Here is a 12197-nt window from a genome sequence, read left to right as displayed (position 1 = left end):
TTATTTTAGACTAGGTTAATCCTGGTGTCAATAGGGAAGATCTGCACTGTTCTCTAACATGTTCAGCAGAGCAGGTATTTCTCCTGCCAGATTTGGAACCCCCCCTATCATTTTGTCCAGGATGGTCATAGACTCACCAAAATCACACTGGTGTTTGCTGTTCCCCTCTAGTTTGTGCTCACAAAAGCATTTTACTCTGGGCCCAGCAGGTAAAAAACTAAAGAGGGGCTTCCAAATCCGGCAGACCAGGTGCTGCCAGATATGGCACCCCCGCTACAACTTTGTCCAGGACAGTCACACTGTCACCAAAATCACACTGGTGTTTGCTGTTCCCCTCTAGTTTATGCTCACCAAAGCATTTTACTCTGGGCCCAGCAGGTGAAGAACTAAAGAGGGGCTTCCATATCCGGCAGACCAGGTGTTGTAGCTGCCGGATTTGGAAGCCCCCCTATATCTTTGTCCAGGATAGTCACAATTTCACCAAAATCATACTGGTGTTGCCTGTTCCCCTCTACTTTGTGCTCACAAAAGCATGTTACTCTGGGCCCAGCAGGTGACAAATTATAGGGGGGCTTCCATATCCGGCAGCCAGCCACAACACCTTCTCTGCCGGATATGGAAGCCCCTCTTTAGTTTTTTACCTAATGGGCCCAGAGTAAAATTCTTTTGTGAGCACAAACTAGAGGGGAACAGCAAACACCAGTGTGATTTTGGTGAGTCTATGACCATCCTGGACAAAATGATAGGGGGGGTTCCAAATCCGGCAGCTACAACACCTTCTCTGCCGGATATGGAAGCCCCTCTTTAGATTTTCACCTGCTGGGCTCAGAGTAAAATGCTTTGGTGAGCATAAACTAGAGGGGAACAGCAAACACCAATGTGATTTTGGTGAAGTTGTGACTGTCCTGGACAAAGTTGTAGGGGGGGGTGCCATATCTGGCAGGAGAAATACCTGCTCTGCTGAACATGTTATGTAGAGAACAGTGCAGATCTTCCCTATTGACACCAGGAAAAACCTAGTCTAAAATAAGGAACATTAATAGTGTGATATAGGCACTAATCAATAATAAACTTTATTTTAGGGCACCTTTCAAAACATTCAATGTCACCTTAAAATAAAATAAAAAATAAAATATGAGTGGCATTACAATACAAAAATGTGTTGAGTAGGAAACCACAGAGGAAAATTACATTCAAAGGAGCAATTAAAGCGAGTGGAGCTAGTTTGAACAAATTATCTTTTAGGCTTGATTGAAAATAACACAGTGTCTTACATTATCATATATGTTATATCATTGCTTACTATTCGTGGTTATCAAGTATCAGACACTTAAACAACAGCGAAGGTTTTAAGAAATAGGACTATACTGACAAATGACATCTTATCCTTTCATTGCCTTTCCTTAAAACGAGCAACCTTGCAATTGTATGCACATTATTTATTCAGCCGTTTGCTGTTTAATCTGATGGGAAATATATCATTCAAAAGAGAGAAAAAAGCTTTGAAAACTCGGCGAAACTCAATACAGGCGATGACGTCACCTGTGCGCGTCCCCGCGGACAGGGCTTCAATCTACGGCAAGGCTTCAATCTACGGCATAACACCGGCCCTCAGCTAATTCAAAACGTATAATGAAATATGGCCCACAAATGAAACTTGTGCTTTTCTCATATTGTACTTCTTAAATATATATGTACAACCAGGGGTTAAATTGGGATTTGACATGTGGGGGGGCTGTGTTTTTTTTGGGTGGGGGGGGGGGGTGTTGCGGGCTATATATGAGGCCCAATCCTAAAGCAACTGCTCCTGTATCAGATGCACTATTTGATGCCACCAATCGAGACAGTAAACATAGAAAGTATGTTAAATAGACCGTCTTTTTATTAGTATTATTTAACTGGAATGAATTTACATTTGAAATTATTAATATATACACAAACATTTTTCACAAATTACAGACCTTCAAATTGCCATTTTAAGTCAACATTTCTCTGCACACTTACTCAAGAACATTAAAAAACAACTATATGAGTACAGAGACATTACCCTATCTGAATTGATTGAGGAATGAAAGTCCACATCAATATAAGCAGTTCAACAACATTACTGTATGTACGACCAGCTACTTCATCAAATCCCAGATGGGCTGATAGGGGGAAGCCTGTGTAGTCGTGCATCTTTGTCTACAGGCTAAATGGTCTGCAGACCTTCTGGTAGCCACCCACTTCCTCACATATTTCGTGGGGTCCCAAGAGGTAAGAGGAGGTCCAACCATTTGAATGAACATTAGAGCAGAGACATTTTGAGTTTTCAGTTGTGAGCGCATTGATGTTACAACTGCATTCATTTCTGAGAAACCCCTCTCACACTCTGCACTGCTCACAGCAATGGTTTCCACTGCATTCTTAAGCTTTAGAAGGGACATGTGCATCGGCACACTGGCATTCTCCTTAAAGTCCCTATAACTTTGCTTAAAACCAGAGAATCCGATTTTCAAAAGAGTGCATAGCTCTCTTATTTCACACTCACCATACATTAATGGTAGAGGGCTTGGCCATGTCTTTGTATCAAGAACATTGACCTTTTGAAAGAGGGATTCCTCTTCACTTGTGACCATCCTTGTTTCCATGCTTTTGCATAGTGCTGCATAAAACTTGTGGGATCTATTATCTTCTGCCTTGGGTCATTGCGTAGTGTTATGCCATTAAAAACACCTTGCTGCTCTGCCTCACATGCGGTTTTGTAGAACAGACCACTGTCTGGGTTCCTGCTCATGGTTTTAAAAACATCTAGCTGTCTTTTGATCAGATTTACTGATTGAGACAGTCTAATGTCTCTCGACTGTAGAGCCTCAGACAGGTCTTTCAGCTCCTCAAGTGCATCCATCATCAGTCCCAGGTTTTTAACAAAAGCAACTGACGTCAGCTTTGCTGCTAGCCCCTCATACATGCATCTATCATTTGAGGAACGGTTCACATCTACACTTGCAGATGTGAGGTGATGATAGAGTGCAGCATACATGGTCCAAACAGCATTTACTGTCCTAAAAGATGAAGCCACCCACCTTATCCCGAGGACGCGACCAATCTTCCTCAAGCATACACCTACTTCAGAGACTGCAGCATCAAGCTCTCTTAAGTTCTTTGGTGACTGATGATAGAGACAGTATAGCTTGTCAAGAAAAGCTGTGAAGTGGTTGGTTTCGGTGCAGTGCTTGACTGCATCTGACACAGACAACTCCAACCTATGGTTTAGACCAGGGGTGGGCAATTATTTTTTACAAGGGGCCACTTCAGAAACTCGAGCTGTGTTGGGGGGGCCGAATCAAAAATAAGTTGAACTTAATTCTGCTCAATATACCAATACTGAAAAGGTGTTTTACAGTATGTTAAAGATAAGAAATGAATCAGCTTTATACAAAAAGAAATGAGTGCTTTTGATTTTTGTTTTTCAGTTAATTTTACTTGTTCAGTGAGAAAAATCCAGTCTGTCTTGGGCTTGAACAAGTGCACGGAAATCTGGTTCAATGTCTGAGGTGGATATGCGAAGGACAGCTGAGAGGTGATCATCAGTGATAGAGGATCTGTATCTGGATTTGTTGAACTTCATCACTGAGAATGTCTGTTCACATATGTAGGTAGATCCAAAGAGGACCATCATCTTCTGAGCACGTCTCCTGATGTGTGGAAAGTTCTCCTCTTTCAGGGAAAAGTAAAACTCAGGCAGTGAGACTGACCTAAAGTGCTCTGACAGAAGTGTGTCAGACTGCAGGTCAATGAGTTCAAGCTGAACATCACTGGGTGCATCATCCACATGGCATGTAAATGGGGAAAAGATCATGTTCATTTCATTCTCAACTGTTTTGAAGTCTTTAAATCGCCTTGAAAACTCACCATGCAGTGCTTCTAACATGGATGAGTACCTCTGCAGGTGATCAGCTGATGGTGTGGCTTCCTTCAGTGTTGGCAAGTGCGTGAGAATGTTGTCCTCCATTTGGCTTGAGAGAAGCTGCAGCTTTCTCATGAAAGCCTTCACTGCACTGTACATGTCATGCACAAAAAGGCCCTTGCCTTGCAGTTTGACATTTAGTTCACTCATTAGTGCAGTCACATCTACAGCAAAACCAAGGTCTGCCATCCAGTCTGCATCTGAAAGCTGTGGGATGTCGTTTCCTTTCTTCACACAGAAGTCTTGAATCTCTTCTCTCAGGTCCCATACTCTTTTCAGCACTTTGCCCAGGCTGAGCCACCTGACAGCTGCATGGTAGGGTATGTCACGATGTTCAGTCTCACTTTCCTCCAAAAGTGCAACAAACTGTCTGTGATTCAATGCTCTTGCCCTGATGAAGTTAACTATTTTAGTTACAACATCAACAACATGGTTAATTTTTAACACTGACTTACACAACACTTCCTGATGTATAATACAATGCAAAAATACCTATTTCTGCTCAGGGTTAATTTCTGTCACTTTATCCTGCATTCTCTTCAATAGTCCAACATTTTTCCCTGTCAGATTTGGACAACCATCCGTTGTCACGCCTGCCAGCTTGTCCCATTTCAGTCCCAACTTTTCCACACATGCATTTACCTCCGTGAACAAATCACTCGCTGTTGTTGTACCTTTCATTGACTGCATGGCTGCCAGCTCCTCCGTGATTTTGAAGTCTGTAGTTATCCCACGTAGGAAGATGAGTAGCTGGGCAGTGTCACGTACATCGCAGCTCTCATCCAAAGCCAAGGAAAAAAAGTCAAAGTTGACCGCTCTGTTCTGCAGCTGAAGCTCCAGATTTCCCGCGATGTCCTCAATTCTCCTCGTAACAGTGCGTCGGGAGAGCGGCACTTTCTCAAATGCCTCCTTTTTCTCCGGGCATATTAGTGTCCAACAAACACTCCTTAATGAACTCTTCGTCCGAAAACGGTTAACTTTTAAGACATAACTCGTCTTGACAGCTGCATCTCTGGATGTGGAATGTTTTGTGAAAATGTGTTGTTGGCTTTGCAGCTTAGCTAGCAAAGCATCCGACCCCTTTGCCCGCTCTTCCTCAGACAGGTTCTTGTATTTATCTGCGTGTTTGGTAGCATAGTGGCGACTCAAATTGTACTCCTTGAACACAGCGACCTGCGCACCACAAACTAAACACACAGCTTTACCTTTCACTTCTGTAAATAAATACTTAGCGGTCCATGTCTTGTTGAAAACGCGGCATTCAGTATCGATCTTTCTTTTTTTGCCCTTAGCGGACATTTCGAGGACTAGCCGGCCAGCATCACTCGTAGCTGTTACGGCATGCGCGTTTACGTAAATAAATAAAAAAAACAGCAGCTTCCTTTTCAAAATAAAAGCAACACAGTTAGAAAAGTATTTACGCCATGCAAGCAATACAGCTGTGTTGCTTTTATTTTGAAAAGGTTGCTGTTTTTTTTCATTATGTTATAATTTATGATCAACCTCACACGGGCCGGCCAAGGCCGGCCAACGGGCCGGATGTGGCCCGCGGGCCGTAAAATGCCCACCCCTGGTTTAGACAATGCCAGCCTATGAGGCCTGGGTACTTACTTCTCAGTTTTGTGTAGACACCATTCTTTCTGCCTACCATTACGGAGGCTCCATCTGAGCAGAATCCCACCAGACATTCTTTCAGAAAAGCATCATCAAGACCAGGGGTGGGCAATTATTTTTTACAAGGGGCCACTTCAGAAACTCGAGCTGTGTTGGGGGGCCGAATCAAAAATAAGTTGAACTTAATTCTGCTCAATATACCAATACTGAAAAGGTGTTTTACAGTATGTTAAAGATAAGAAATGAATCAGCTTTATACAAAAAGAAATGAGTGCTTTTGATTTTTGTTTTTCAGTTAATTTTACTTGTTCAGTGAGAAAAATCCAGTCTGTCTTGGGCTTGAACAAGTGCACGGAAATCTGGTTCAATGTCTGAGGTGGATATGCGAAGGACAGCTGAGAGGTGATCATCAGTGATAGAGGATCTGTATCTGGATTTGTTGAACTTCATCACTGAGAATGTCTGTTCACATATGTAGGTAGATCCAAAGAGGACCATCATCTTCTGAGCACGTCTCCTGATGTGTGGAAAGTTCTCCTCTTTCAGGGAAAAGTAAAACTCAGGCAGTGAGACTGACCTAAAGTGCTCTGACAGAAGTGTGTCAGACTGCAGGTCAATGAGTTCAAGCTGAACATCACTGGGTGCATCATCCACATGGCATGTAAATGGGGAAAAGATCATGTTCATTTCATTCTCAACTGTTTTGAAGTCTTTAAATCGCCTTGAAAACTCACCATGCAGTGCTTCTAACATGGATGAGTACCTCTGGAGGTGATCAGCTGATGGTGTGGCTTCCTTCAGTGTTGGCAAGTGCGTGAGAATGTTGTCCTCCATTTGGCTTGAGAGAAGCTGCAGCTTTCTCATGAAAGCCTTCACTGCACTGTACATGTCATGCACAAAAAGGCCCTTGCCTTGCAGTTTGACATTTAGTTCACTCATTAGTGCAGTCACATCTACAGCAAAACCAAGGTCTGCCATCCAGTCTGCATCTGAAAGCTGTGGGATGTCGTTTCCTTTCTTCACACAGAAGTCTTGAATCTCTTCTCTCAGGTCCCATACTCTTTTCAGCACTTTGCCCAGGCTGAGCCACCTGACAGCTGCATGGTAGGGTATGTCACGATGTTCAGTCTCACTTTCCTCCAAAAGTGCAACAAACTGTCTGTGATTCAATGCTCTTGCCCTGATGAAGTTAACTATTTTAGTTACAACATCAACAACATGGTTAATTTTTAACACTGACTTACACAACACTTCCTGATGTATAATACAATGCAAAAATACCTATTTCTGCTCAGGGTTAATTTCTGTCACTTTATCCTGCATTCTCTTCAATAGTCCAACATTTTTCCCTGTCAGATTTGGACAACCATCCGTTGTCACGCCTGCCAGCTTGTCCCATTTCAGTCCCAACTCTTTTACACACATGCATTTACCTCCGTGAACAAATCACTCGCTGTTGTTGTCCCTTTCATTGACTGCATGGCTGTCAGCTCCTCCGTGATTTTGAAGTCTGTAGTTATCCCACGTAGGAAGATGAGTAGCTGGGCAGTGTCACGTACATCGCAGCTCTCATCCAAAGCCAAGGAAAAAAAGTCAAAGTTGACCGCTCTGTTCTGCAGCTGAAGCTCCAGATTTCCCGCGATGTCCTCAATCCTCCTCGTAACAGTGCGTCAGGAGAGCAGCACTTTCTCAAATGCCTCCTTTTTCTCCGGGCATATTAGTGTCCAACAAACACTCCTTAATGAACTCTCCCTCCGAAAACGGTTAACTTTTAAGACATAACTCGTCTTGACAGCTGCATCTCTGGATGTGGAATGTTTTGTGAAAATGTGTTGTTGGCTTTGCAGCTTAGCTAGCAAAGCATCCGACCCCTTTGCCCGCTCTTCCTCAGACAGGTTCTTGTATTTATCTGCGTGTTTGGTAGCATAGTGGCGACTCAAATTGTACTCCTTGAACACAGCGACCTGCGCACCACAAACTAAACACACAGCTTTACCTTTCACTTCTGTAAATAAATACTTAGCGGTCCATGTCTTGTTGAAAACGCGGCATTCAGTATCGATCTTTCTTTTTTTTCCCTTAGCGGACATTTCGAGGACTAGCCGGCCAGCATCACTCGTAGCTGTTCACGGCATAAGCGTTTACGTAAATAAATTAAAAAAACAGCAGCGCCCTTTTCAAAATAAAAGCAACACAGTTAGAAAAGTATTTACGCCATGCAAGCAATACAGCTGTGTTGCTTTTATTTTGAAAAGGTTGCTGTTTTTTTTCATTATGTTATAATTTATGATCAACCTCACACGGGCCGGGTGTGGCCCGTGGGCCGTAAAATGCCCACCCCTGATCAAGACCATATTTCTGTAGACAGTTCAGTAGTTGACTAATGATTCCATCTGCAGTTGTACTCTCTAGCTCGAGAAGATCTAGGAAGAAGGTCACTGGCTCTGAGCTATCAACTGACGTTCTTAGGTACACAATAAGACAAGACTTCTTGCTTAATGATGTGCTTTCATCCACAAGAACAGTTAGCTTTGGTCGGGTCACTTTGATACTTGCCAATAGGGCTTCCCTCATTTCTTTTGAGATAAAATGTACAATGTCTGTACATGTAACATTTGAGTGGAGTACGCGGCCAACATTTACACCATTTATCATTTGTAGTTCTATTAGTCCAGGATGATCAGAGTATGGCCGGTTATTTTTTGCAATGTAGTATGCCGTTCTAAAGACATTATGGGTGGAAGCCAAAATGTCTTTTTGAGTTTTTAGAAAGCTTGATTTTAAAGCTTCTTCATTTTGTCTTTTTACTATGTCCTGTGCTAATTTGTGACTCTGAGACACTATGTTCATTTATTTTCTTTCTCAAAGATTTCATTTGCTTCTCATTGCTGTTGCCATATGGGCCTACCCTACAGTTCTGCCATTCAGTAGAGAATGAGTACCTCTGTTTCCCTGTTCTCATTGCCCCAAGGGATCCTGCATGATTTGCATCCTATTTTTTTATTTCCAATTATTAGAAATGGATATTTCTGTGTCAAATATTCAAATTGACTTTGATTCCAGCAGTCAGGCAAGTTGTCAGCCTTTCCTACACTGCTTCCCTGCTCTGCTCCTCTGTCCTCTTCAAACTGCCCTGCCCCTCTGTCCTCCTCAGGCTGCTCTGCTCTCCTCAGGCTGCCCTGCCCCTCTGTCCTCCTCAGGCTGCTCTGATCTGCTCTCCTCAGGCTGCCCTGCCCCTCTGTCCTCCTCAGGCTGCTCTGCTCTGCTCTCCTCAGGCTGCCCTGCCCCTCTGTCCTCCTCAGGCTGCTCTGCTCTGCTCTCCTCAGGCTGCCCTGCCCCTCTGTCCTCCTCAGGCTGCTCTGATCTGCTCTCCTCAGGCTGCCCTGCCCCTCTGTCCTCCTCAGGCTGCTCTGCTCTCCTCAGGCTGCCCTGCCCCTCTGTCCTCCTCAGGCTGCTCTGCTCTGCTCTCCTCAGGCTGCCCTGCCCCTCTGTCCTCCTCAGGCTGCTCTGCTCTGCTCTCCTCAGGCTGCCGTGCCCCTCTGTCCTCCTCAGGCTGCTCTGATCTGCTCTCCTCAGGCTGCCCTGCTCCTCTGTCCTCCTCAGGCTGCTCTGCTCTGCTCTCCTCAGGCTGCTCTGCTCTCCTCAGGCTGCCCTGCTCCTCTGTCCTCCTCAAACTGCCCTGCTCCTCTGTCCTCCTCAGTCTGCTCTGCTCTCCTCTCCTCAGCCTGCTCTACTCCTCTCGTTCCTCCACTCCCTTCCCTTCTTTACGCTGCTCTGATCCTCTCTCTTTTCCAAGCTTCCCTGCTCGCCCATCACCTGCCTTGTTCTGCTCAACTCTGCATTTAAATGTAGGATAATTAACAAAGGAACTTATGGTGAATAAGTAAAAGATACAAATGGCTTTGACACGCTAAGCAGCAGTGATGTCTTGCATACCTTTTAAAGAAGTCTGTAAGTTTCCTCTTTTTTGCTTCACTCATTTCTCATTTCTGCATCATGCCTCACTTTAACCTCTGAAACTTTCAAAGAGAAAGGAAATAAATATATGCATATCTCAGCTTTATGCACACACATACATAGCATCAGGCTGGGGCCAGTTATTTCATGAGAGGGGCACAATAAAAGCGGGTTAAATTGACAAAGACAGTATAAAGTAATTTTGTAAAATAAACATATAATACAGTAATTGGTATTTGTTTTGGTCAATTTAAGTTAGTCCTGTGTTTCAGTAGTTTTTTTTCATTTTTAGTATTTGTTTTAGTAACTTTAAGTGACATATTTAATTAAAAAACATAAACAGTATTTGCTTTTATAAGGTAATGAACAGTTTAATCTCCACTGTACATCCGGGTCTCTGATTTGATTTAGTTCCAATAAATCGTAATATTGTAACTTTTTTTTTGGAGGGGAGCCACAGGGGGGTCCCTGGTCAGTGTTACGGGGGCACTGGCCCCTGTTTGCCCCCCCCTAGAACCTGCATAGCATGGTTTAGGAAACGGGCGCTCTGCACGGAGGAACCGCAGCAGAGTCCCGCGGGAGGTGCTGCAGTGTAGCTCACGATCGGAGCAGAGACACACGTTCACTGACACTAAGCCGACAAACTATAGCTGGTCGCAGAGATCTGCTATTCTAAAATAAAGTCCACAATATCGACCACTGGCTGGTGTCTTTCTCTTAGTTTAAGAAACGCTTGATTTGATCAAAAGTTAGTCAAACAAAAAAACGTTATTTAACTTAATGGTAGTCGAACGTAAAAGTAGAATATCAGAGCAATTCATGTTAAGAAACCTGTCAGCGTATTACCTATTTTTCTCCACACCTTTCCCGGATTCACCTGTCACTCTGCTGGCTGTCTGTGTGACTGACGGAAGAGACTGTGTGGTCGCCGATCAGCAAAGTAGATTTGAAGAAAATAAAGAAGGGGGAACCCCGCGAAAAATTTGAAAAGTGCAAGTCATCGTCGCGTCGTCTTATTTATGCTCCCTACAGCTAGAAAGAGTGTTTTATTGATTTTTCGAATTATTAAGAACCGTAAACATATAGAAAGAAAAGTTTTAACATGTATATCTTTTTTGTGTAAACATATGATATAGGCATGCTGCATACATTGTTTGTATGCGTCTATCGTTTTTCCCATAGATATATATATAAACACTATATATATATATATATCTATGGTTTTTCCAACCCAGTTTAGATTTAACCACGCTCACTTCCGCATTACGCAAGCATCGACGTAGCTCTACGTGATAGCGTCATAGACTTCATCTTCGGCAGTTATAGCTGTCGCGGTAAAGCAGAATATTGAATAGTTGGTTTGACTGAAAGTAAACGATCCTATAATCAAAGCCATATCGAAGAGTCCTGAGATTGTATTACTGGTGTTTTATCATCTATAAATAGCCTGTGTGTATCCTCAAATTTCGTTTTCAGGACAAACAAAAGACGTTTTAAAGATCTTATCAGCTGGTGTAAGTGCAGAATATTGACTATAACCTTAACTATTACTGTGTACTTCATTTATCTGACAGCATTATTTAATGATACTATTTTATATATATATATACACTTTTATTAATTCATTTATATACACACATACTGTTTTTATATATATACACACATTTATAAACATATATATATAAACACACACTTATATGTACTCACACGTGTATTTATTCATTTATACACAGATTTATTCATTCATTTATACACGCACTCACATATACACTTTATATTAATTCATTTGTACACACACACACATACATATATATATGTGTGTATAAATAAACACACACAAACAAAACAACACAATATAATAAACACAGTTGCAATAATCATTTGTACACACACACACATATATATATATATATATATATATATACACACACATATATATATATACACACACACACATAAATATATATATATATATATATATATATAAACAAACAACACAATATATATATATATATATATATATATATATATATATAAACAACACAATATAATAAAAACAGTTGCAATAATAATAACATAATATGATATGATCAATTCTACCCTTTTGTTTTTGCTCCCATATTTCAATTAAAAGATATTTGTCAAAATCAATATTGGTGGGGGCTCTTTTGCAAAGATTATCAATAACACCACCTGACAGTTGTTGCAGATTATACAGCATTACTTGTTACTTACACACATGTGCGATGGTCCCAAAAAAGCCAAAATCTGCACTGTAAAAAAATATATACATTTAGGCACTCTGAATAAGGGTTGACTGTAATAATCATGCCTTTTAATTGGTGTATATGTCTCACCAGGTGAAGGCTGGGACAGTGGGAGGGGTGAGGTAGGAGCAGGGGACTGCTGAATGCTGAGCTGAAGTCCCAGGATACAATCCCAAGTTGACTGCATGATCCACTTACCTGTTTGCATCAACTGCAGGAGGTCAAGCAGGGGTCATGTGATGTCCTTTAGGTTGGATCAACACCAGCCTCTGGAAAGATTTCATGACTGCAGAGGGCAGTGGACCTTTAGTCATTTCATACTGTGATGTAGGGTAATGGATTTGTATTAACAGGGAGGTTATATTTCAGCATTTGAGATACACCTTGAGGCCTGATTTGGTAAAAAGCCC

At 42.1% G+C, this 12197-nt stretch overlaps 1 protein-coding gene across 1 annotated transcript; it reads right to left on the bottom strand.

The window, feature by feature from the left end:
* Positions 1–2061: 2061 nt before the first annotated feature.
* Positions 2062–8533, bottom strand: LOC117478992 (E3 SUMO-protein ligase KIAA1586-like). The gene is made up of 3 exons (XM_034125990.1): positions 7915–8533; positions 5531–5662; positions 2062–3258 (listed from the first exon to the last, which is right to left on the bottom strand). Exons 1-3 carry the CDS (start codon positions 8411–8413, stop codon positions 2537–2539), a joined length of 1353 nt encoding a protein of 450 aa, XP_033981881.1. The 5' UTR covers positions 8414–8533; the 3' UTR covers positions 2062–2536.
* Positions 8534–12197: the final 3664 nt, after the last annotated feature.

Source organism: Trematomus bernacchii, unplaced genomic scaffold (genome assembly GCF_902827165.1).
Source record: "Trematomus bernacchii unplaced genomic scaffold, fTreBer1.1, whole genome shotgun sequence".
NCBI classification, from domain to species: domain Eukaryota; kingdom Metazoa; phylum Chordata; class Actinopteri; order Perciformes; family Nototheniidae; genus Trematomus; species Trematomus bernacchii.
The sequence above is the reverse complement of the archived record's forward strand: the minus strand, read 5'-3'. Positions and strand labels throughout refer to the sequence as shown.

Bases quoted from the DNA above. Each gene is read 5' to 3' on its own strand.
- LOC117478992 (XM_034125990.1), bottom strand. From the start codon at position 8,413: ATGAACATAGTGTCTCAGAGTCACAAATTAGCACAGGACATAGTAAAA. The intron at 5,663-7,914 runs GTCTTGATCAGG...TGCCCACCCCTG, and splicing joins GAACTGTCTACAGAAATATG to GTCTTGATGATGCTTTTCTG. The intron at 3,259-5,530 runs GTCTAAACCAGG...TGCCCACCCCTG, and splicing joins AGGCCTCATAGGCTGGCATT to GTCTAAACCATAGGTTGGAG.